We start from the raw sequence: 26,782 nt of genomic DNA on the forward strand, positions 1-26,782 counted from the left end.
TACGAAACAGGCGAGGCCTCAAAGACAAGACAAGTACACAAGATGTTGTCACTTGTCAGTCTCGTTTCCCATAAGCCGATACACTAGAGACTGACAGAGGGACTGAGGCTGGTTTCAAAAGGTTGCGACACCAATTTGACCAATATACTAACCTTCGCCGGCGGCAATAACCGTCGAGAAAACCAGTACAACCTCGTTACCTAACAATTCAACTACAAATTCCGCCCAACCGTTTCTAGGGTTTAAAGCTATAATGGAGGTCGCCGGTTCAGACAATCAAGGGCGCGAATTCAAGAGCGCTGCCGAGATGTGGAAAGAACAACTCGGCGATGACACCGATTCTCACAAGAAAGTCGATTGGTATCGCAATGGCGTTGGTTATTGGCAAGTCAGTTGCTTTTTTTTTTTACTCAATTTTGGTTTAATTATATCAATTTTAAACAATAATTATAATTTGTAATGTTGGTTGAATGCATTGATATGTGTTGAAGGAAGTGGATGCATCAGTGGATGGTGTATTGGGTGGATTCGGCCATGTGACCGAACCCGATATAAAGGGTAGTGAAGCGTTTCTTAACTCTCTTTTGTCAGACCCTTTGCTCAATAACGGGAATAGTCATCGTGTTGCTCTTGGTATGCTCTGAACCGGCTTTCGTCGTTTAACTTGGTTTTTTTGGTTGGTTGCATGATTCATCAGAGTAGGAATGGAATGTTGTTGCATGTGCATTTTAGTCACTATTTTCAACATATGGAATGTGGTATGGCTGATCATGAGGACTTAGCTTTAAAAAATGTGGAATAATGTGTAAATTGGAGTTATAGGAAGATTCACCCTAGTACATCATTGATCAGACAATTAAAAAGGGTAGTACTTAGTTTCAAGATTGCAATTTGTTATATTTTTGTACTTTTTTTATGTTCCAACCTTTTTTCCATAAATTAGCTTGGTTGAAAGGTATGCTACTCAGTCATTGTCCCTAAATATTGTTTTTTGGTCCAGTATTTGTTCTTTAATTATTCCTCTCGATGGTGTATAGCATTAATATACATGTTTATGCATGTCTAATCTGAATTTTATTATGCCGAGTTTCTCATCAGTACCAATAGAAAGTGAGCTTCACTCCCATTGATTAATGATAAAAAAAATTTTGTCAGCCAAAATTTTAAAAACCAAAGAGCATTTCTCTTTAGCCTGAACACTTAAATGAAACACTACAGAACTGCCTAAATGGAAAATTAATTTAAAAAAAAAAATTATAGGCAGCTAATTTAAAACAATTGCTCTTGGGGTTCATAACCCCAATATTACCTTAAAGCAGTTGTAGACTTGTAGCCAATGTGTGGAAAAATATAATAACAGAACCATATAGACCGATACTCCTTTTCCAAAACTCTATTTAATTAAGGAAATTTTACAAAAAGCCCCCTTTTATAAGCAATTTTTTGCAAGAAACCACTTATAATTTTTTTTTTGCAATGACACGCCGTAATCAAATTTTTTTTGCAAATCAATACTTTTAAGCCGGATAATAAGGTTTGACTTCATTTTCCGGCGTTAACTACCCAAATCCACCTACGAAACCACCTCTCTCCCCAGCCCCACCCATGAAACCATCTCCCTCCCTAACTCCACCCACGAAACCACCATTTCACGACATTAACCACCCTAAACACACCCCTTTAACGGTGTTGACCACCCTAAACACACCCCTTTAGCGACTTTGACCACCCTAAACACACCCCTTTAGCGACTTTGACCTACCTAAACACTCTTCTACCCTCCACTGTCAACTTCGGCACCCCTAGCCGCACTCTCCCAACCCTAAATTAACACTCAAACCACCCTAATCCAGATTTCGCAAGGTGATCTAGAGGGAGTTTGATTTTGTTGGTGGGGATGAGGAGGGGAGGCGGTTTGTGGGTGGAGCGAAGGAGGGGGTTATTTCGTGAATTGGGCTGGGGAGGGGGAGGTTTCGTGGGTGAGATGGAGTGAGAGTGAGAGTAAGAAAGGCTGGTTCAAAGGAGAGACAAAACAAATGGAAGAAATGAATGGTGGAGCATGAAAAGGGGAAAAAGTAAGACCGAAAGGAGACCAAGAACACAAAATGCTGAAACCTAGTGTCAACAAGCATGGAGAGCAATTTCGAAAATAAAAATAGCTTGAGGATATAAATGGAAGCACACTATAGATTTCAAATACTAACACATCTTGGGGCTTTTGAAAGGGTTGTAGACACGGAATGTGGTACGGCTGATCACGAGGACTTTTCTTTAGAAAATATGGAATAATGTACTATGGTAAATTGGAGTTATAGGAAGATTTTGTCGTATGTTTTTGTTCTAATTACTTTGTCACTAAGCCAATAATTCATTATTGAACTATCTTTGCATCATAGGATGATTTTTTTTTTATTATTACTTTACTCTACGCTTCGTAATACATTTGGGGTAGAGGGTGTTATTTAGGTGCATAGATTCTCTTGGAGTATTGTGACTTGTGGTTAGGATTTTTGGAAACAATATGTATAAAAGATACTCCGGAATTGTCAAAGGGTGCTTTTTAAAAAGATTTCCCTTAGCGATTTTTAAATTTAACTCGTGTGTGAAAGTAAGAGAACACTCTTGAAAGAAGGTTGTGGGAGTATTAAATTAAGGCGGTGAGTGGTGCCTAGAATACAGTTCATGTCTTTCTTGCATTTTATACGCACAGTAATAGCAACTAGGGAATACTATTGGTTTTTCTAAGCGGGTATCCTTGCTGCAGATTGTGGCTCTGGCATTGGTAGAGTGACTAAGAATCTCCTTATAAGATATTTTAATGAGGTATATTTTGCTTACTTACCCGTGTGGTGACTTTTGCATGTGGGTGTTTTTTTTTTTCCTATTAAAAATAAATAAATAAATAAAGTTATCCTCAATAGAACCAAAGAACTTGTGTGATCTTCTTCTTCATAATGACTTTCTAAGAAGTGAATAAGTCACTTTGAATAGCTTTGATTATTTATATTCAAGAAAAAATATAGTCATATGAGATCTTGTTAGATTACTTAGTAATAAAAAGAGATATAAATGATTAAAATGTGAAATGATAAGTGTTGTAAGTAATAAATAATTGAAGCAAATTGTGTTTGTTCAAATGGACCAATGAGCTATTTTACATCGGTAGTTGTATTTATTTGTTTATCTTATTTTATTAATATATTTATTCCCTTCAGTCTTTGGTCTAGAGTATTTTAAAAGTGAAGTGAATCAATATTGCCAACCATTGGAGTTTTGACTTATGACTGAGGCTCAAATGTGATGGATATGCAAATTCAGTGACTCTTGGTTCTTTGCTAAATATGCTGACTCTTTACTTTTCTACTCCAGTGATATTTATCGTAGAACTGGGAAGCTTAGTTTCATTTATTAAGCAACTGCAAGATTAGTTTTAGTGACCGTATGCCACACATGTCTATCAGACCTCCTTTGTTATTGCCTTTGTAATTAGTTTGGGGTATAGGATAATATCCTACTTTGTTGTATTAGTGTTACTATCTTCTCAAATTACTTATTTGCTCTCTGTAAAACATATCTTCATAATCTACTATTTCTATTGTGTCTTATATAGTGGGTTAAAGAGTTAAACATTCTTCAAATGCTAGTATGCTACCATGAAATCTATATTGCATACTCGTAAGCCTTTCAAAATACAGTGAAAAAATATGTAATAAACTGTTGGACTTACTAAACTGCAAAGCTGAAAAATCTGAGTTACTAATTTGTAAATGGTTTTTCTTATTGTGATTTCAATATTTTACTTGTTGAATTAGTCTTTTGGGATTCAAGTTCTTTGTCTGTAAGTAATTAAGCTTTATATTTTCAACTTACTCCAGGTTGATCTTCTTGAGCCAGTGCCTCATTTTCTAGAAGCAGCACGACAGAGTTTGGTGTTTGATGGTAAAATTGGTGCTGATGAGCACAAAGCTACAAATTTCTATTGTGTTCCGCTCCAGGTAATATTAGTTTTGGACTGACTTGTTTAATTATTCCAGTATGAATTAGATACATTTTCATATCAAAATTTAACTATGAAATTTAAAACTAGGTTGTCATGAACTAAATTACTTTGTCAATCTTATGAGCATTCATGAACATAGATGTTTGTATGATTGAGACTGGCAGTTTCTCCTGCTTTTTTTGGGAGTGAAACGAGGTAGAGTTGGGGGCTTGCACTCTGGTTTTTTTGACTTTTTTTTTTTAGCGATTGTTGCATCAGCAAACCCTTTTACCACTTTATTGCATACAGCATGGATTTGTTACTGTTTGATATCGGCCTATTTAGTGACTATAACACACTGTAAAGCCGCCATGCTTATGTTGCAACATAATTATAATGTAATTGTTTTGGACTTTGGTTAGAACTTGGGTGAAAGATTTGGTTTTCCTATAATGGCTATAAATCGAATTTTGTTGATTCAAAGCTTAGCTATCATAATCACAGCTTAGTTTTAAAAGCGCGCATTGGGCGGCTTGGAGATAATCACCTTGAACATGAGAGACGTGGTGAGCCAAGGCATGTGCCTTACCTCGCCTCGCAAGGCCGTGCACTTAGGCCGCCTTTATTCAGACGCTCAAATTAAATGTTAATAATGCTTACAATGCAATTTGAGCAAAAGCCCACAATCAATTACATGCTCTATCCTTAAATTCAAGAGAAAATCAAAATTCCCAATTCGTTAAAAAAACCCCCAAATTTTCAATAGATTTGCAATAACATTTGCCGACTTGGTGGCTGTGATGCCGCTGATCATTCTCCGGCAGATTCAGGCTTCAAAACTGCTAGTGTCATCGTTGGTTAAGCTTTTCAAGGTAAGCACTCTCCTTTTCTTCAATTTCCTTTTCTTTCTTCATCCTCCCTTCAATCTTCTCTTCTCTAATATTGTGTCATTTTTTTTATACTTCTCTCTTCCTTTTTAGAAAAGCTTTCTTCTCTTTGAACACTTATAATTTAAATTTAAGGGCTTTTTCTTTTTTAATGTTTTATAATATTTATTGATGAAGTGATAAATAACCTTTTAGATTTAGTTATTTTCAAGAAATGTGCCCCCACCCAATTTGTTTTTAATTAAGCATTTAATTTTGAATACATAAAAGCATTAACATGATTACAAATGTATATAAATTAAAGTTTTGCCTTGCTTAGAGAGTGCAATGCTGTTAGATAGAGCTTAATTGGTATACTCTGATATACTCCCATTAAAACTGGAGCAATGCCTCCTCCACCAACACTACTATTATAGCCTACACTTCATCTTAAAATTGAAGTAATCCAAAGAGAGGTGGATGTAGCTTGTTAAGTTTTAGGAAAATTTGACCTTTGCTACCAGCAAAAGAGCCTCGTGTCCCATTTACTACCTGTTTAATTTTTTATTTTATCTTGCTACCACCCAAATCCCTAAAATATATATTTCACTACCAAATGAGTTGTGCCGTTACAGTTTCGCTCAGCCACCGTTCAATCACCACCTTGCAGCCACCCCTCTGCCACCTCTCCCCTCAATTGCCACCCCTCCCCCGGCGCGACCCTACCCCCCTCCCTTTCCCCCACCCTACGCAGCCAACCCCTCTTCCCTTTCCCCGTTCATGCTGCCGACCCCCACCCCGAACCAAAACCACCCCCTTTCCTTTCCCCCCACCGTAATCGGCCCCCAGCCCGTTCCCCGCACCGAAATCAACCCCCTCTCCTTCCCCTACCCTTTTCGGCCATCCCTAACCCTAAACCACCACCCCAAACCATCCTAAATGTATTTTAGGGTTTTGCTTATGGTAGGGTTGCGCCCGCCAGCCGAAGCTTTGGGCGCCGGCGGGGGGAGGGGGAAGGGGGTGGTAGTGAGTGGAGGGGTGGCAGTTGAGGGTGGCTGGTTTTTTATTTTTTTAATATTTTTTTTTTTTACTTTTAATTGTTTTAAAAAAAAAAACTTAATGGATTCCGTTAAATGGTAATGAAATTTTAATTATGTGATTTTAGGTGGTAGCAAAATAAAATAATAAATTAAACAGGTAGTAAATGTGACACAAGGTTCTTTCGCTGGTAGTAAATGTCAAATTTTCCTAATTTTTTGTTCCTTCTATGTCCTCCCCACTGCCTTATATCCTTTGAACCCATTTGTGAAGTGTTCTCCTCCAGAGTATCATATGGCAAAGAAAATCATCAGCCACTTTCCAATTGCTACGCTGGAGTTGAAGATATTAAACAATGAGTTTTTTTTTTTAATGTCACTGCCTCACCCAGGGTATCCTTGCTTTGTCTTCTTTATCCTAACAGATTATTCTCAGGATTTTCTTCTAATTGTTTCCAAAATTTAAAGATGTACATATTTTTGATAAAAATCGAAATCTAATCCAATCCAAACCAAATCAGTAATTCTGATTGGATTTAAACTTTTGGAAAAAATAAATTTCAGATTGGATCGAATTGAAGGGGTTTGGAATTATTTTAGGAGTCCAATATTAGTTTTAAAACTACTTGAATTTGATAACATAGAATACACAATAAGATAAAATAGCTACGCTATCCTAATCCTCCGTTTGACATATTTTGGGATTGTGAATCAATGTAGATCAATTTGTAATATTTTGTATTTTTTAATTTCGTTCAAACAATAATGGTTCACTTGGCTTGGAAAAAATGGTGGTTTATTTTGATTCAGATCAGATGTTATCTGGCTTATATCCAAATTGAACACTGAACAAACACCTTAAAAACAATCTCTCATTACTATTTTCTTTGTAGCAAATGTTGGATTATTTGGATTCCTTTGGTTTGATATTGATATGTCTATATTTAGCAAGAGAAGATGGATCCAGTTACATTGATTTGGATGTGTAGAAAAATATTTGTTAGTTTTCTTAACAACAATTTGAGTTTGTAATGTTTTAACGATTTGAATTTATATTGTATTAGGAGTTTACGCCTAATTCTGGAAGATACGATGTGATATGGGTACAATGGTGCATTGGGCATCTTACTGATGATGACTTTGTATCTTTTTTTAAACGAGCCAAGGTTAGTTGGTGCTTGTTATTCTCATATTGATGATAACTTTTTTGTTAAGTATTGGAGATGGACAAATTTTGGTGATGTCGACACATGTGAGTTAATTTTTAGAACTTCACACATGTGAGCTAATTTTTAGGACTTGTACTTGGATATGGTGGTAATGGAGTGATTAGGAGTGCTGCTGTGCTGGTTTAGTGAAGTAGGTTTTTATGATAGTAATTCATGGATTCGTTAGGTCCCTGGAATCTAAGAATTAAATAAAAAAGCAGAAGCATGACCACAAGTGTAACGGAGGAGGCGAATGAGTTAAATAAGTCCAGTAAGGCCGTTTATCCTTAAGGATTACTTTAAAATATCCCCTTAAATCATATTTTGGTCTTTTAAAAAATTTGGCACAATATGGTTGTTTTGAAATAAGCTTTAAATTATGACCTAGTTTTCCATTATAATTTTTGATGTGTAATTTACACAATTGTCATTTTCTACTCTCTCTCCCCCCCCCCCCCCCCCCCCCCTGCCAATCACTCATGTTGTTGTTTATGTTGTTTTTTTTAACCTCTGATTTGCCAAGTGTTACTCGTGCAAATCAAGGAAAGTAAAAATGGAGACCATGCATGTGGTTACATTTGTATTGAAGATCGTGAGTAAGAAATTTGTTCAATAAAATTGGATGCCACCAAGTGCGGTTGTGGATGATAAAAAATGAATAAAAGTTGTCATAAAAAGAATATGAAAGTAAAAGTGAGTAAAACTTAAAAATATGGATGGATTAAAAGTAAGACTTAGGAAAACGGAAATAGTATAATTTTCCTAAAACTAATCCTACTAGAATTAAGGCATCTTTTTGTTACATGTAAATTTCACCCTTAAGGGGCGAGTAAAATCTTATAACTTTTAGCCATAAAGATAAATTAAGGGATGCTTCACATCAATTCTCCCTTCTTGAAATAATGTTTTTGAGAGTCTTTTTGACATGAAATTAATTCACAATTAATAGAGTAGCATAAATGCCTTTGTCGAGAAAGCGTGAAATGTGTCGTGATCCCCCCTATGCATAATCTTGAATGGACCTTCTTTAAGTAGCTTATTCTTCCCCTTTGAAATATTTTGAAGCTTTTGAGCACTATGTGAAAGTCGTACATAATCACCAATTTCAAATGGACATATTTGTACAGCTTTTATGAAATGCTCTTGATTTTCTGCCCCCTTTTCCTTCTTTCTCATAGATCATCAAAATCTAAGAGTGTGCTAAAATAGAGAAAGGGGAAGGAAAAGAAGGGGAGAAAGGGGATGGAAATATGATGAGTTTTCTTTCTTATTTTCATTGTTGAAGGAATCAATTTCTTACAAGTTGATCCCTCTATTTCTCTCCCCTCCAATTCCCTTCCTTATTCATTTGTTATCCAAATGAAAGGTACTCCATCCCTCCATTTCCCTTCCTTTCCCTGCATTTCCTTCAATCCAAAAAAATGGAATTAGGTTATCTAGTTGTGCTATCAACTTGTTTAGGTCGCTAAAATATTGGAGGTAGTGGTTATAAGCCAGTTTTTGTGTCCATGAAAAATCATGTTGATGCTTTTCTTACAAAGATGAACACCATCCCTATCCTATTGCCATGGATGAGCCAAAAATAAAGAATATTTTGAGTTATCATTAGTGTAACATCAACATCACTCCATAGCTTATCTTTCCTGAATAACTAATGCATGCTTATTCACCTAAAAGATCATCTTCATTTTGCAATTAATTAAGCTTCTAGGGAGTAGGATGGTGTTACGTTTGCATACCCAAATTACTCGATAGATCATCTTCATCATTCAACCAATTCAACTTGAAGGGACTGAGATGGGTTTTGATTACAAACTGAATTTATCAACGATTTCTTAAAAGTCAAATTTGTACACGTATGATCATCAATGATGAGAGAAAAACTACAAATATTAACCAAACACCTTGTGTGAAATAAAATTTCCTAAGAATAGTACACGTATGCTTGGTCTTTAATAGGTGATGTACTAATTCTACAAAAATTAATTCACGTATGCTTGGTCTTCAATTGGTGATGTACTAATATGAAATATTTTTAAATTATAAAGAATATTGTGGTATGGGGCAGCCTCAGATGTAAGACCTTTGTGATGTTTCGAATAATTAGATGCAGAACCACTTCCTTCTTCTTGCTCTTTCATAATGAAGGCATAATTTTTCTTAACTTTACCCTCCATGTGATACAGCTAAAGTGCATGATGATTAGCATTCAGCAAGGCTCGCATTTATCTCATTACTATGACACTTTAAGCACATCTTGTCTTTCATAGCCTATTGTTCAGGTGTAATCGTTATTTTTTCCCCTTCTCTTCCTTAAACTAGGGTGGCCTACGAGCGCGATGCGCGCAAAGGAGTTAACTCTTGTAGAGAAATTGTATTAGCGTGTATTTACACCTTTGGTTTGGGTGGTAGACCTGTTAGTTTTAATATGCACTTTTTGGTTTTATGTGCCTATATGGCGACTTTGTAAAAGTATAAAAAAACCAATTATTATTTCAAAATTATTATTAAATAATATTTAATTGATTTGCATCCCTTCGTATTTTAAACTATTGTTAGTTTAGAACTCTTAATTGATTTGCATTGTTCAGTAGTATCTAGTGTGTTTTTCTTCCAATGAATTTTTTTTTTGAGCTCTGGTCATACGGAGTAATAATATGTGAAATGTTCGTTTTAGCTAAAAACTTAATAATATAAGCTCTTTATTGCTCTACGACCATTTAATATCTATATCTATATCTAATACTAAATCAATAACTACTTAGTTGTATTTTTCCTCGTAAATTCTCTCCATAATTAATACTCTGTACCAGTTTCTCTCTCTCTCTCTCTCTCTCTCTCTCTCGATTTTAGGATTTCTAAGTTCTTTACACCTCTTGATAACATCTGCTTAAATATCACTATTTAATATGAATTCCATAACATTATTTATGTGTCATCAAACACTATACAATTCAAAAGCTAATAAACCTTAATAATAGTGTTGCAATTAAAGGACAATAAGATTGTAAATAAGAAAAGCAAACACGAAGGAGTAAAAATAAACAATCTCTTCGTAAATAATTTTTTTTTTCTTTTTAAATAATAATAATAACATATGAAGTATAATTTTTATATTAAAAAAAGGCATTACAAGTTTTTTTGTTAAAAAAAAAATTTAAATTAATTGATGCCATGTTTAATGAAAAAAAAAAAAAAACATTAAAGGTATTAATGAGAGCAAACATATTAATGAGGGTAAAAAAAGTTAATACACATTTTTGTACACATTTTTATACACATTTTTAAGGGTATATTTGGTAGTACACTATTCCTAAGAGTTATCTTCTACTTTTTATAAGGTAGGGAATAAATAATTAAGAGTAAACCCCTAAAAAGATTTTGAGTTAGAGTACGGAGTTTTATGTTCCTCTTTTTTTGCTGACTTTTTAAATCACGTAGCTAGATATGCACCTCAACAAATCCTTTGAAAAATAAAGTTTTCACCCCTTCGAGAAATGGATTTGCAAGAAAATGTCTCTTAATGTATTTTTTAAATTACTTGTCATACCATAGTCTTTTGGAAGAAAACATCTTACTATTCGTTTCTTATGTTTTTGCCAAGTATCAATCCTTGGTTTCTCAACTCTCCTTTAAGATTTAATAATTCCAATAGACCATTAAGAACATAATTTGTAACTCTTGTTTTCTTCATATTCCTTATACCTTTGCCTAGGTTACACCATCGGAATACCCCATAAGGGAATTTTTCTATACTTCCTTCAATCTTCACTTTACGCCACGCCAAACATGTTCTATAATTCTCTACCCATCAAATTTTGTTAGTGGATTTTTATCACTGTAAAATAGTGGAAGATCATGTTTAAACCCTCTATTCTAATCAAAATTATGATAATTGGATCTAGGTGGATCAACATCATTTGCAGATTTAGGCTTACCGACATCAAGAATAGCTTTCTCATTGGCCTCAATTTTCATATTAATGACTATGTAGCAATTATGAAAGAAATTTATCAAGAATAGGTTTCATGCCAAATTGCCAACTAAGTTTGAAACTCAGCAACAAATATATGTATGTCGTCGCAATGACAAGAATAATAAAGTGGCAATATCTCACCAAACTATCATAGTCAAGGGGTAGTCCACATGTGATTGTGAATTAAGGTAGTGTTTGGCCAAGAGGGAAGTGTCTCTCAGTGTGAGAAGCTGAAATTTGGCCAAACAAGGCGTTTTGCAGAAATAGAAACAATTTTTTAGAAGCCTTAATGACCCCAAAATAGCTTCTAGCTGGTGTAGAAGCATAAGCATCACTCTTGTCGATTACAATTAACAAGATGAAAACAAATTGCAGTAAGTGTTTGGTTTTAACATAATCGAATAACAACCAAAATGCTATCATTTTTTATTAACTTAAATATGTAAAATTACTTTTCTAGTTTAGGCCCTCTTTTTAGCTACAAAACTGAACTTCTAAATGACCTAGGAAAATTATCAACTCCCCTAATGAGAAATTGAGAATTAGAAACTAACTTTTAACATTTTTCCTACTAATAATTCTACTAAATTTTAGACATATTTCTTATCACAAGTAGAACTTCACCCTTAAGGAGCAAGTAAATCCATGTAGCTATCATAATAGATCAGTAAAGATTGATTAGGAGATGCTTCCATACCACATAATTAGAAAATAAGCTATTGGATTTCTTTGTCATGTGGTTTTAAGCATTGATTCCAATTGGCTTCCTATATCTTAATTTCAATGAACGGATTTCCCGGTGAAAATAGAGCTATGTGGAATATGGTACATCTGTAATTGGAGGGTACTCCGTGGATTTACATTAGACTATGAGAGACAATACCTTTTAACATGAAAATGTAGATTGTATTATTTACTTCGATTTTATTATGTGTGTTTTGGTTGTGCTGCCTGCGCCAGTTGTTTCTATTGTTGACTTGGGACTCTTATATACTACCTTTGTTTCCTATTATCTGCAACATTGGAGAAAATTGCGGACTCCAGTGCAAAATTTCTAAAGTGGAGATTAATAAAAAGGACATGTGATTAAGATAGAGTGAGGTAATTAATTAATCAAAGCCTTCCACCACAACATCACCGACCACTCCAACAACACCACCAACTCCAACAACACCATTGACCACTTGAACAGGACCATCGACCACCACAACAACAACATTGACCACCCTACAACATCACCGAATCCACCAGTACTAACCCCACCAATCGTCCACTCACAACCCCACCAGTCACCCAGCCACCTCACTACATCCTGAAATGCCACAAACCCCAAGTGCAACAAAACCCATCCCCGCCCACTCTACACCAACCAAATTCTACCATGCTCACCCCAAAAATCCATCAAAAAACAACCTACCTTCCATAAACCAGCCACCTGTCTTCAAAAAACCCAGATTTGGGCGGCAAGTTGAAGGGAACGTGTCAAAAAGAGATCGGAGATAAGGGGGACCAAGTCAACAAGGGAGAGGAGGCGGCGATCTGGTGGTGGTGGGGTGGTGTGTTAGTTGTGAGAGAAGAGAGAGAAAAGTGGTGGTGGTGGTGTGTGTTGGCCGTGAGAAAAGAGAGAGAGAAGTAGTGGTGGTGTGTGTTGGCTGTGAGAGAAGAGCGAGAAAAGTTGTGGTGGTGGTAATTTGTTGGTAGGGATGAGAGACAAAATGCGGTGGTGGTGGATATGGTTGTGAGGGAGGAGAGAGAAATGTGGGTTTGGTTTTAACGAGGGATGGGTTAATTTAGGCTAATAAGTTGATAATAATTGATTTAAGATTTTAATTGAATTTAAGTAAGGGCATGTTGGTAATTTCATTCAAAAAACTTACTGTAAAAGGAAATTTTTCAGTTTATTGCAAATAATGTGTAGTTTCCGTATATGGCAAATGTTGCACATATAAGAAACGGAGGTAGTATATGTTTTTCCAAGTATTAGTAACTGAGGTTTTCTTCTGCCTCATTTGAATAAAGATATTATATGAAGTGGTTCTCACAACACAATTTTTTCATATTATTGTCATTAATGTCAGGCTGGTCTCAAACCAGGTGGATATTTCATCGTTAAGGAGAACACTGCCAGAAGTGGTAAGGACAGTACCTGTAACATCTAAGTTACTTTGTTGCTCTGGCATTACATTTAATAAACAGTTCCATAGGAAACTTGCTAGCATTACATTCTCTTTTTGGAATTGTTGATGCTTTTTAAGTAGCCTGATTTGCTTCTGACTTCTCTTAATTACCTATTTAAGATACAGTGCTAGGGAAATATTATATTAGAAGCAGCGCCTGGCAATACCATTATTTTTTATGTAATGTCCATGTTCTCATCTCGTTCAAACAATTTCAAAACCTTTATTTTCAAAAAGCATATAGCTCACCTCACCTCACCTCATTTTAATAATATGATCTGTTCTCTTCGGATTATTTTCAGCTCAGCTGTAATGTAACACCTCAATAATTCTCTCTTTTTCAAACTACTTAATTTAAATAAAATAGAGGAGAACCATTGGCATGTTACCGCCACGTGTTAAAACGTTAAGGTTTTATCAAAGTATCGTAGCGAAAATCCAACTTACAATTTAAATTAATATAATTTAGAAAACAACAAGTCAAAGCTTACAAATTAGAACCATAAAGGCCCTTATTAAAACCAAACCAATATTCAAATCCCAAAACATAATTGAAATAGTAAAACATAAATAAGTTCAACACAAAGAACGACTAGTCTCGATCTCACTAATCCCTTGACAATGCGTATGTCAAATCCCCAAACTTCACATCATCAAGCTAACCTATGCAATACTGCTCCCCAATAATACAAGTGTAATAATTGGATCATCACAGGGTCATTGAAAGGGAAGGCCATGACCAAAAGTAACACACACAAAAGCACGCAATCAGCAAAGCAGAGTACATACAAGCTACAACGTACAAATCCTATCATGCTCAATTAATTAAAGTAAATAAACATGCAATACGAATTCATTAATCAAGACTCCACACTTAGACAATTTAACTGACTCAACATATACTTACTAACCAACTCCAAACACTTGACTCTTTATATTTAATTTGATTAATTTAATTTGAAGTATGCAATAGACGAGGTTGTCCAACCCACGAAATCATTTTGGTCCCAAATGACCATTTAAAATAAAAGTTTAGCGCAATACAAGAATGGGCGCGATTCCATTCTCACAAAGTTAGTCTAGGATCTCATCTAACTTTCATTATAAAATAAAAATGTAATTACCAAAAGAGAATAGGACATGTTGATAAAACAAGCCTCAGAAAGCCACGGGCTACCACCGTGTACCCCAACCCATAATTGTCAATACTCTAGAAGTGCATACTTTCCAGAGTTTTATTGCTCATCCATGTTTCACTTTATGTGATTACAAATTTAATTAATAGCCGACTCACTTAAGCAGACCATACATAACAATCATACATCAATTCACTTTTAATCTTATTTAGGACAATGGTGATCACATCACAAATTGACCTTTAGTTTCTTTAAACTTCCGAATTATCCAAATTTGTTGAACATAGTCAACCCACCTAGTTATTTCGCCTTAATCCACTTTTACTCAATATACTAACAAGTCATGCTTGAGTAATAAATAAAATAATAATAACCTTGTGGAATAATTAATAAATTCATTCCACTTAAACCATTTAATTCCAATCCTTCAATACTCCAAATATGGTTAATAAACCAATCCAATTAAAACATGCTTGTATCAACATTCCATACAAACAATTAATCCAATATAATTCAATATACTTGCATCCATAATTCCATACAAACATAATTAATTCACCAAAATATGTCTCATAAACATAAGCACATGTATAACCAAACAATTTCCATCCAAGTGTTCTCTAAACATGAAACTAAGTTCTTTTCTTTTGGTACCTAAACATGATACTACTTACAACGAAGTAGACATGTACGTACCTCGTATAAACAATCCTTCGTGCCACTTTTAATCACTCAAAAGACTCCTAGGGAATAATCACTTCCCGGAAAACAACCAATAATCACAAATTAATACCCAAACTAATTTCCAGCAATATAACTTTAATTAAAACTCCTTAAAACTACCTTTAAAACATGTTTTTATGCTTAATTAATCATTAGAAATTCAATAGGAACAAAAGCCCCAATTTAATTGCTCATCAGAAGTTCAGAACCCTAAAATCCCAATTTTAATAAATTAAAACCCTAGGTTTTAGAACTCATAAAATCTGAAAATTTAAAACTATTATATAATCTGAAATTATAACTTTTAATCATCAAAATATAGTTTTTCATACTAATTAAATTAATTTCAAACAATAAAACCAAAACTCAAAATTAATTACATAACAATAAGCATTATAACTTTTAATCATCAAAATATAGTTTTTCATACTAATTAAATTAATTTCAAACAATAAAACCAAAATTCAAAATTAATTACATAACAATAAACATAAAAATGAAAACAAGGGAAAGAAAAGGGGAAGGTGGCTGCCGGCTGCAGGGGCTGGTGGTCAGGCGGCGGTGCAAGGGAGGCGCACCGGTGGTGGCTGGGCAGCAGCAAGTGAGCTTTGCTCACATTAGACCTGGCAATCCTGACCCTGACCCGATGACCCGACCCGAATGACCCGACCCATGACCCGAAATCGACCCGAAAACAGTGACCCGAAATTGACCCGAAACCCGAAATCAACCCGACCCGACCCATACCCGACCCGAAGTGGAATTGACCCGACCTTGACCCGAAACCCGAAGTGACCCGACCCGAAACGACCCGACCCGAAATGACCCGACCCGAAGTTGACCCGAGACCCGAAATAACCCGACCCGAAGTTGACCCGAGACCCGAAGTGACCCGAGACCCGAAGTTGACCCGACCCGAAGTTGACCCGATACCCAAAGTGACCCGACCTTTAACTTGAATTAATTGACCCAAATAGACTCGAAACCCAAAGTGACCCTAACTAAAATTACCTTATACCTGAAATGACCAGAATCTATTTAAGCTAAAGACTTGACCTGAGCAAACCGAAATAGAAAATAACCGCAATTAAACTGACTTAATTTTTTTTTATTAATCTGTAATGTGTAACAGTGTAAGTAATTTACATATTTTGAGCATTACTTTTCTCGATTTCTTCGGCCTATTCTCTTTATAAGTTATTAAAAATTCGTAAAAAGATTGAAATTTAACGACTATTCTACGGAGTTTGTCCATAAAATTAAGAAAAAATTTACTAAAGCTTGAAATAAAAGTCACAATTCTCACCAGTCTAGAGAAAAAAAATAGTATAATAATAATGCGTACATAACATAATGTTCAATACCAAATGAAATTACAAAATATTCTAAATAATTATACTCCAATATTCGACTCTTGAAATTGTTGACATTTAACACTTGGAGTCGCCGCCCAATCCACATAAGAACCAAAAAATCCATCATCCTCATTTGCTACATAAATATAAAAACAATAATATAAGCAAATACAGTAATACACTATAAATGCAAAAATAAAGAAACAAGAATGTACAACTCTGAAAAATGTAGGAACATGAATATACATATTTTAAAAAAATATAATAAAATACTTACTTTCAAAAGAGTACATCCAACTACGAGTTGTTATTAAAGCCTCCACATTTTCAGGAATTGATGAACTTTTCCATTTATTCAATACTCGACTCCCAATGCTGAAAGTTGATTCGGAAGCGACGGTTGTCAAGGGCACGGCCAAAATATCTCTAGCCAAATGAGAAAGGCCTTTATATCGATGCTCATTTTCTTTCCAAAAAGCTAATATGTCAAGCTCCGCTTTCCGATCTAGTTTAGGGTCCTCAAGGTAAACATCCAATATTGACCTCTCACCAAAAGAAGATGAGGCCTCTTTATCGTCATATTCCTGTATTCAACACAACGAGTCAACGACAAACCATAAAACACATCACCAAACAAAACAACATAAACTTAACTTATAATCTTAATAACAACTACTTAACTTATAACATAAACTTAACTTATAATCTTAATAACAACTACTTAACTTATAACATAAACTTAACTTATAATCTTAAAAAAAACCAGTAATTGACAGAAAAAATAAAGTAAACACAAGAAAAACAGAAGGCAAATATGTAAAAAAAAACAGTCTAGTCAATAGATTAAGAATGAAAGATAATCAAAAGGATTATAATTGACAGAAAAAATAAAGTAAACACAAGAAAAACAGAAGGCAAACATGTAAAAAACAGTCTAATCAATAGATTAAGAATGAAGGATAATCAAAAGGATTATAATTGACAGATTAAATAAAGTAAACACAAGAAAAACAGAATCCAAATATGTAAAAAAAGTCTAATCAATAGATTAAGAATGAAGGATAATCAAAAGGATTAAAAAAACAGAAGAACAATTACAATTACCGCAAAATAGTCGAATTTTCGCTTGCGGTTTCCAGTTGAAGTGCTGCTTATGGAGGCTCTGGAATGTGAGGCATGTGCCATATCAGTGTTGTTGTTCAATGTTGATGATGTTCCAGTTTGGGCATATAGCTTATAAAATTTCTCCAACTTAAGATGGAGATCACTAACTCTCAAGGTAGCCTCAACATCTCCAAATATGTTTTCATAACAAAACTTTAGCACTGATAATTTGCAACGAGGATCAAGAATCATAGCAAACGCAAATAACATGCCATAATCATCTTGTTCTGAGTTAAACCAATACTTATCAAACTTGCTCTTCATTTCTATTGCCATTGTCCTCAAAACATCATCATCATCGTGCTCCAACTCTATCAAAAGCATGAGAATCTTCCAAACATTCCCAAAATAAAGATTTGAGGTAGGATACTCACTTCCCGAAAACATCTTAGTTATCTCATAAAAGGGTTCTAAAACATCTCGAATCTTCTCAAGAACATCCCACTCTTCAGAGGTAGGACACCATTTTTGAACTTCAGACATCTCCCTAAAAGCCTCACGATATAAGATAGCCCTATCAAGCATCATGTATGTAGAATTCCACCTCGTAGGAACATCAAGCCACAATGATTTTGTTTCTTTTATCTTAGCTAGACTTACACAAGATCGAAAAGTGTTTTTTCTTGTTTCAGAATATTTTACCTTCTTCACACAATGTCTTACTTTCTCAACTATATGTTCAATGACCTTAAGTCCATCTTTAACAATGAGATTTAATACATGTGCAGCACATCGTACATGAAAAAACTCACCATTATACAATAAAGCATCTCGTGCAAGTAGAGTTTCCTTCAAATAGTCTTGCATTCTATCATTACTAGAGGCATTGTCTAATGTGAAGCAAAAAATCTTATCATCAATACCCCAATCTTGAAGCATGGACAACACAGCAGAATACATGGTCTTTCCAGTGTGTGGTGAATCAATATGACTAAAGTTAAGCACTGTACTAATTAATTTCCAATTATCATCCACATAGTGAGCTGTCAGACACAAATATCCCTCTGTTTGACAAGAGGTCCACATATCACATGTTAATGAGATACGACTAGAGACTTTACTTAGAGTTTCCTTTAACTGGGCCTTCAAAGTTTTATGCATTTTTAAACAATCAGCTTTAGCAGTGTTCCTACAAATGAATTTTACATCATCACTTAAATATGCATGAATTTCTCTATTACCATCATGCTCAACCCAAGAGAAAGCATACCCATGTTTTATTATTGCTTTAGCTACCAGATTTCTGTACACAATTTGGTTAAAGATTTTACCTTTGTTTGAAGCGTTTCCTCCTTGGTTTTTCATATATTTCTCATATGCACTGCATTTTCTGAGATGTCTTTGCATATTTTGGGTTCCATAATGGGGGTCGGTTATGAAGGATGCTTTCTGGCAATGTTTGCAAATTGACCTCTGTTTCCCATCACTAGATTCCGTCTTGTCAAACGTGAGGAATTCCAGCCAAACTAGACTCCGTTTCTTTTCTACAGCTTGAAATCCAGATTCCATAGTGCTCACATTGTTGTTTTCAACTGTAAGTTCAGGATCACCGTCTTCTTCCTCTTGTGTACGAACATTGGCTCCTTCCTCTGGTGTACACTCATCCTCTGTACCCTCTGGTGAAATAATAGGCTCGTCATAAATAATATGATCATCCATTGCTGCAAAATAAGCAAGAATAATATCATTAGTTATTGTCAGATTAAGATAAGGTGTAGCATCTCTTATCCAATAATGTTCAAATATTTGAATCATAATTCTGAAACTAATATCCACACAGAATTTGAAATGTTGCAGTGGAGACAAAATAATAATATCTAAACCAATCAAAAAGGGAAAATCAACCTTCTGTTTTTATATACATTCAAATTAAGGCCATGTCAACACACTTATAAAAGATATTTGTTTGTTAGAATGCAGCTTGCTTGCAGTTTAGTTGTTTAATCAATCGAATGGACTCTTCCATTTGCATACCAAACCACATAATGGACAATTGAAATAAGCTCAAAACCCCATCAATCATTACATCAATTTCTATCTCATTAATCACTCTAAAACATATCTAACACAAAAATAAGTTAACCCCAAAAAATAAAGCACAGATTTATATATAATAAACAAAATGCAATACAAATTAATATGATTCATTCTTATAAAACTCAATAAATTTAGAATAAGAGAGAAATACCGTCAGAATTTATCTAATGCATTAAGATTTATCCCATAGAAACCCCCAATTGAATTTTTTTTTTTTAAAAAAACTAATTTGTTGTACGCCATTCCTACACATTCAGAAGAAAGCTCAAAAATCTCAGATTCCAATTCACATCTTCTAAATTACAGCAAACCTACAAGCTACAACCATAAAAAGCTGTCATCTCGCCTTTTTGGTGATCAGGAGCTAGGTGAGCACAGAGATACTTATGCTTTGCATAGTTAAACAAAGATAATGAAAGAATTGAAAGGATTTGATCATTAATCTCTAAATTAAAAGTAAAGCAGTCAACCTAAGCAGATAAACTATTTTCCGAATCATCAGAGATTAATTCAATATACATTATATCAGATCTAAGAAATAGAAGTAAATTACCTGAGATTCTGGGAATACGAAATCTTCTAGGCCACTTGAGTAAAAAACGCTTGAATGGAAAATGAGATTAAGTGTGTAGAGAATAGAGATTAGAGAAGAGTGAAGTCAGTGAACACAAAAGAGAGAGATTGGACTTCAATGGAGTAATGGATGGAATGAAAAATGAAAACGGCTGAGGAAGTGAGGAAGATTCTAGGGCTGTAGATTTTTTTTTTCTTTCTTATTGTTTTACTTTATTTTTGTTTTTTGTATTTTAGAATTTACTTAATTTCGTCACTTTACCAATTATCCTTTCACTCGTGGAAATTTGGAGGGAGTATTCCCGCTTATAATTTACCAATTATCCTCATAATGAAATACTTTTAGAGTTTTAGCCATTTGGGGGGGAAGAATTTCCCACAATTTTTAACCAAGTTAAATGTTTATTTTTGTTTCCCTCTTAAATTTTCACTTTTAAGTTGTAACTTTGTTAAAATTGAAATTTTGAAAATTTTTAATTGATCAACAGTGTGTTCGTAATCTTACATATGATTATCTGAATATGAGAATATTTCACTTAATTAATAATACCTTCGTTTTTTTTAGTTGACACGTTTTGACTTTATTCACACACTCCTCTTTGACCGTATTTTGTGTTTTATATGTAATGAAAAATATAGTATGTGGGATCTTGTAACATTCGTCACGATATTTATTTTCAAAATATCAACTTTTCATAATTTTTTATTATCGGTGATTAAGGATATAAATGGTTGAAGTTATGCATCAGCAAACATGACTAAAGAAACGTGTCAACTAAAAAGAAACAGAGGAAGTATCATATTATGTGCAACTGGCCAACTGTGCACCAATTACCCAACACTCAGTCATTATAAGTTTATAATTTAATAAATTTTTTCTTTTTATAAATATAAACATCAATATATAATGCACGATAAATCTTATATTCAATCAAAAAGTAATATTCATTTATTACATTAGTTTAGTTGTTTAATTGAGTAGTAGACTAGTAGATAGATACAAGCATAGTTGCATAACTGATAACTGCAATACTTCATAATTCATTAATTCATAATAGACTAATAGTGATGAGACATCCTATGAAGTAATTTAGACCGGAGAGTCGGAGACTGAGCTATTAAGTAGCCCGAAAAAGCTTTAATCTAATCTTATCAAGTTTGAATTTGAGATCAAATTACCTTGAACAGGAAAAACCTTGTTATGAGTTTCGTTTGAAAAAAATTGATTGGAATCGGATATGTTTACAATAATGTTGTTAATCAACTTTATAATTAAATTTTGTGTCGTTTTCCACCCTTATGTTTAAGTACTTGATCACATATATTATTATACATTAAAGCATGTAATTTTAAGAACTAATTACAACTGAGTTTAAGTTGACTTGAATTCCTAATTAACAATAAATTTTTTATCAAACGAAGCATGTTATAACCTATTTTTGATTGAATCGGTCACAAAAATAAAATTGAGTATATGTTGGCTGGTTTGACCTCCTAATTTGCAATTTAGCAGTAAATTTAATTTCAAACGAAGCATGTCATAACATATATCTGATCGAATTGGTTAAGAAAAGTTCACAACGCGAGTAAGTGTACTTGGTGTCCATCCACGCTACTACTCTTTAAGTCTTTATTAGAAAAAATATAGTCTTGTCACTCTTGTGTCATTGTGTGTACTTGTTGAAATCGCCACCACAATAAATATTTTAAGAATATTCAATTGGTAAAATTTTATAATGTAAATTACTGATAATTATAATAGGAAGTCCATTATTGATCAATTTCCTGCACTGGCATGCCTGCATACATGTATCAATGTATGTCCAGTTAAAATTAATGGAGCACTTAAAAAACATAGATTATATTATAGATTATTATAAGAATAATACAAAGAAATTATTACAACAGTGACAATGATAATAAGAGTATTAAAACTAAGGTCAATAAGAGAGTGAGGTATAACTCAATTAGTTAGAGCATCCCTCTTAGTTTCAGGAGATCCTGAAATTGATTCTCAATCTAAACACCAAAAAAAAAAAACGTCAATAAAAGTCTAACAATTACTATATTGGTATATTCCATGAAAAAAGTAGCCTTACTAAATAGTAAATAATAAATATAGTGAGTTTCTCGTCAAAAAATAAATAAATATATATACAGAGTTGAATTTAACCCAATGCATCGACCCGAATATGACCCGACCCGAAGTTGACCCGAATTTTGGACCCGAAAATTGACCCGACCCGAACTGACCCGACCCGAAAATTGACCCGACCCGAACTCACCCGACCCAAACTCGACCCGACCCGATCTCGACCCGAAGTGTTGACCCGATACCCGACCCGACCCGATTATCAGTCGACCCGAAATCAACCCGAAACCCGAAATGACCCGACCCGACCCGAACTTGACCCGATAACTTTTTGACCCGAAATTGACCCGACCTGAAATGACCCGACCCATACCCGACCCGAATGACCCATTTGCCAGGTCTAGCTCACATAGGAAGAGGAAAGGAAAGAAATAAAAGGAAAAAAAGAAAAGAAAAGAAAATAAAGGAAAAAGAAATAAAAAGGAAAATAAAGAAATAAAATAAAGAGAAGAGAAAATAAAACTAACCTTTAGTGTAGGGAAAATTTTGGGGATGTATGAGGTATTTATAGGAGAGAGAGTTGTAGGGTAAGTAGGAATATTGAGGCTCATAAAAATAATGGGTCAATTAAGGAATAAAATAGAATAGGCTTTATTTGTATTCACATGAACTATAGAATGATGGTTCATAAAAATCATAATGTAATAAAATAATTTTTCACCCAAAATAATTTGAAACTTTTTAAAATAAAATCCGGAAAAATACAAATAAATATTATAAATAAAATGAAATTTCATTTATAAAATATTTAAAAATACGGGGGATTACATGTAATCTCTAATAAGTTAAGCTCACTTCAGTTCTTAATTTCTTTATCCCATAAAATATTCAATTCAGCTCAGTTCCAATAAGTTAAGTTCAGTTTAGTCTAGTCAATCAAAACAGGTGCTTAGTGTCTCTCTTACAAACAATAAAAAAGAATTACAAGGGTCCTTAAAAGTTGCTTCACATGCATATCATATCAAGGAAAAATCTTACAGTACTATTTCAGAGAAAATAGACCCCTATAAGAGAAAGCCGCGTAACCAGAGTTCCAATGCGCATATTCGGAGAATAAAGTGGAAGGAGGATAAAGAAACCTTTCATATGGCCCGTTAGGTCACAGGGCCATCGTCACAGCATGTCAAGAAACCTACCTTTCCAGAGGGTTTTGCAGATTTGTTCTCATCATGTTTAATATATTCTAAAGATAACTCCTAACATAGCTTAGTACACGCCAAAGCAAAAATAATCAAGTTGGAAGGTGCCGGCTATTATACATGAAATGGATAAGAACAATGCAAATAATTTATCTAAACCACTCCTTACTTAAGTTACTTCCTTAGCCCCCCTGAGAAACCCTATGCGAATTATTGAAGAACTTAAGACTCAAGTAACCTGCTTTAGGAGAAGGTTGGCCTAGAATTTCACATCATTTTTTGTAAAAAAAGTGTTTGCAAAGTTGCTGGAAATAACATCTCCATCTTGTTTTCACAACTTCCAAAATAATGAGTGCCACCTAGACAAGCGAATTTAAAAGATAAAGTTACAAAGCATTTGAACGTGGAAATTAATTTTGTTTGGCAACCTAGCGAAATAAAATAAATAAACATTGATGTATCGAAAGAAGCTTATATTTGAAGCTTTGCTAAATAAGAAATTTCATGCACCTGCATCACAAATTTCAAACCATATGACTTCCTAGTGCCATGTCCTTTATTTGAAATAGTCTTTGAAAGTCTAACACCTAAGCAGATGATAATTTTAAATGGCTGTCAGTCTGACACAATTTTTTTTACTAATGTACTAGACTAGATTATGGGTGATTGCCCTACAGGCTACAGGTAAAAAATTGACAAGAGTACAGTTTGGGCTATAAATATAAAGCTGGTTTGCCTCATTTTATTTGTGGCTTCCCATAGTCCATTGAGTATTTATAAAGTGAGATTTTGTGTTGCTTGCTTTCAGGATTTGTGTTAGATAAGGAGGATTGCAGCATAACAAGATCAGATTTATATTACAAGGAACTTTTCAAAAAGTCTGGGCTGCATCTCTACAAAAATAAGGTATGTATTACATACCCTCATGCTTAACGTAGAATAAAACTCTCTTTTCAAGTAATCGTTAGATGTCAGCTATATAGCCTAGAAACTAATACAATTTTGTAAAGATTAAGAAACAATTAATATTTAACCAGAGTATGAAATAAGCCCTTTACTTTGTCACAGAATGCCCACCCTCTGTTTCTCCCTTTTTCTTTATCAACTCATCCTCTAATAAATAATCATCCTCTTCACCTCTGGTTTCAAGTGATCACCATTAATTGAAACTTAAGTAGAGTACGTTTCCTTTTGACTGCTTGCCAATTGGGCTATTATGGTTGGGAATTTCATTTTTCAAGACCTAAAATGTTTAATGGTAATTGGGACTCCAGATGAATTTATGATTTTTAATGGTTTCCATGACTATCAAGACCATTTCATACGCATTCCTTATGGTACTCCGCATTAAGCCATTAAAGATTTGCATGTTTACTAAGCTTAGTTTAAATTTGTAAATAAGTTTAGATAAATAATGACCTTGCTAAGTTTAGATTAACAAGGACCTTGCTTAAAAAAATATTTCATTTTATATTCATTAGTTGCTTCAGAAAGAAATCTCAATTTATATCCATAAGTTGCTTTGCTTGTCTTACCTTAGCATTGAAGTTGAACCGCCTCATTGTAGGAAGGTTTTTATTGATGTTTGTAAACTCACAAGAAAAGTGTTGGCAATTTTGGTTTTAGCTCGTAGAATGAAAAGATTTTAGGAAAAATTTTCTGGAATAATCCCACCTTTGGCTATCCGCCAAAAATAATTCCACCTTTGGGTTATTTTTAAATAATATGACCTTTATACCTAATCCGCTCAAAATGGTCCCAAGTAGAGATGGGTATGGCAGGCACGGCTCGAGCACACTAGCGGCACGGCACGATGTCCGAGGAGGGGGCCGTGGGACATGCCGTAAACGTGATTTTGAATATTCGGCACGGGCACGGCACGAACCCGCGGGCGACACGGTACTTTGGCCCGCGAGCACGGCACATAAACAAAAAGAACATAAATATAAAGAACAATGATAGTAAAATAACATGCACATAAATTAATAAAATTATTTAAATAGTGTATCCAAATTTAGTTTTTTGCTAAAAATTTATTTTATTTATATTTATTTTTTTTACCAATCACAAGCCGCCACGTGTCATTACATGAGCGGTTGGGATTATTTTGAGCAAATTGAGTTATAAAGGTCGGATTATTAAAAACTAATCCTAAGGTGGGATTATTTTTAGCGGACACCCTAAAGGAGTAAAGGTGGGATTATTCCAAACAATTAGATTTTAAAGAATTGTATGTTACATTGTTACATGGATGAACTATGTGTATTAGAATATGTAGGATATAAATTTTATCTATAGTAGAATTGCAATGAAACCTTTTGTTGCAAGATCAAAACAAATTTTAGGGTGTAGTATTTAAGGTAACCTAACTCTAGTTGTGTGAAGGAAGTAAGGAACCATCTATTTGATATATTTAAAAAAAAAAATTATTAAAAAAAAAAAATATATATATATATATATATATATATATATATATATATATATATATATATATATATATATATCAAATGTCATTCTTATTTGAACTTCTTATTTCAGGATCAAAGAAATTTTCCTAAAGAACTCTTTCCGGTAAAGATGTATGCACTAACCACAGAAGTGCCCAAGAGAAGTCGTTTGTCCAGATGTAAACAACATGCTAATAGACCAAGCATCATCAAGTAATGATATTCTTCTGTGTAAGGTGTCGATTTTTATGAAAGATTTGGGTTCAAATACTCTTTAAATCCCTTATTTGCACACTCCATTGTTTGTGCATGGTGGTGAATTGGTGTAAGAGCTATTGTAAGCAAAGTGCCTGTAGTGCCTGTCTTTGGAGATGCTTTGAAAAAATTCATTATTTTAGCTTCGCACTAGAACTTGTGATATGTTGCACAAGTAATTGCTCTATGTCAGTTTATTTATGTGCTTCAACCAGTGATATTGTTGGTCATGTCTGAACAAGTGCTAATTATATTTAGTTCTCATTTTTAGTGGCATGCATGAAGCTGAAGCATACCGTGTTTTTGTTTTACTATAATCTAAAATTAGTCCGCCTTTTCTTGTTCGTTCTGCGAATGATGCTAGTGGAGACTAATTCCTTACAAAAAAACATCATTTAGGATTTCGTATATAGATTTATCATGATTCGTGCAAGAGTAGTTTTTGCGCTTGACCTCTATTGACATTTGGATCAAGGTCAAAGATCGAGGCCTCCAATTGTCATCCCTATGTAGGTATTTATTGATAAAATTGAAGTTACCTTGAGTATGTTATAAGTT

At 34.0% G+C, this 26,782-nt stretch overlaps 1 protein-coding gene across 2 annotated transcripts; it reads left to right on the top strand.

Annotated features, from left to right (window-relative positions):
- LOC145634763 (alpha N-terminal protein methyltransferase 1-like) lies at positions 1-26,514 on the top strand. 2 transcript variants are annotated; one of them, XM_081686147.1, is made up of 8 exons: positions 1-388; positions 492-633; positions 2,765-2,823; positions 3,876-3,995; positions 6,947-7,048; positions 13,145-13,199; positions 24,331-24,428; positions 26,061-26,514. In XM_081686147.1, exons 1-8 carry the CDS (start codon positions 254-256, stop codon positions 26,184-26,186), a joined length of 837 nt encoding a protein of 278 aa, XP_081542273.1. In that variant the 5' UTR covers positions 1-253; the 3' UTR covers positions 26,187-26,514. The 2 variants fall into 2 exon arrangements, with proteins under 2 accessions (XP_081542273.1, XP_081542274.1); XM_081686148.1 differs by lacking the exon at positions 6,947-7,048.
- The last annotated feature ends 268 nt before the right edge of the window (positions 26,515-26,782 follow it).

The sequence above is a fragment of the Chenopodium album genome, chromosome 6 (genome assembly GCF_948465745.1).
Source record: "Chenopodium album chromosome 6, dcCheAlbu1.1, whole genome shotgun sequence".
Lineage (NCBI taxonomy): Eukaryota > Viridiplantae > Streptophyta > Magnoliopsida > Caryophyllales > Amaranthaceae > Chenopodium > Chenopodium album.

Excerpts from the sequence above, each read along its gene's own strand:
- LOC145634763 (XM_081686147.1), top strand. The coding sequence starts at position 254 with ATGGAGGTCGCCGGTTCAGACAATCAAGGGCGCGAATTCAAGAGCGCT. Across the intron at positions 389-491 it reads ATGGCGTTGGTTATTGGCAA|GAAGTGGATGCATCAGTGGA; the intron begins GTCAGTTGCTTT and ends TATGTGTTGAAG. Across the intron at positions 7,049-13,144 it reads CTTTTTTTAAACGAGCCAAG|GCTGGTCTCAAACCAGGTGG; the intron begins GTTAGTTGGTGC and ends CATTAATGTCAG.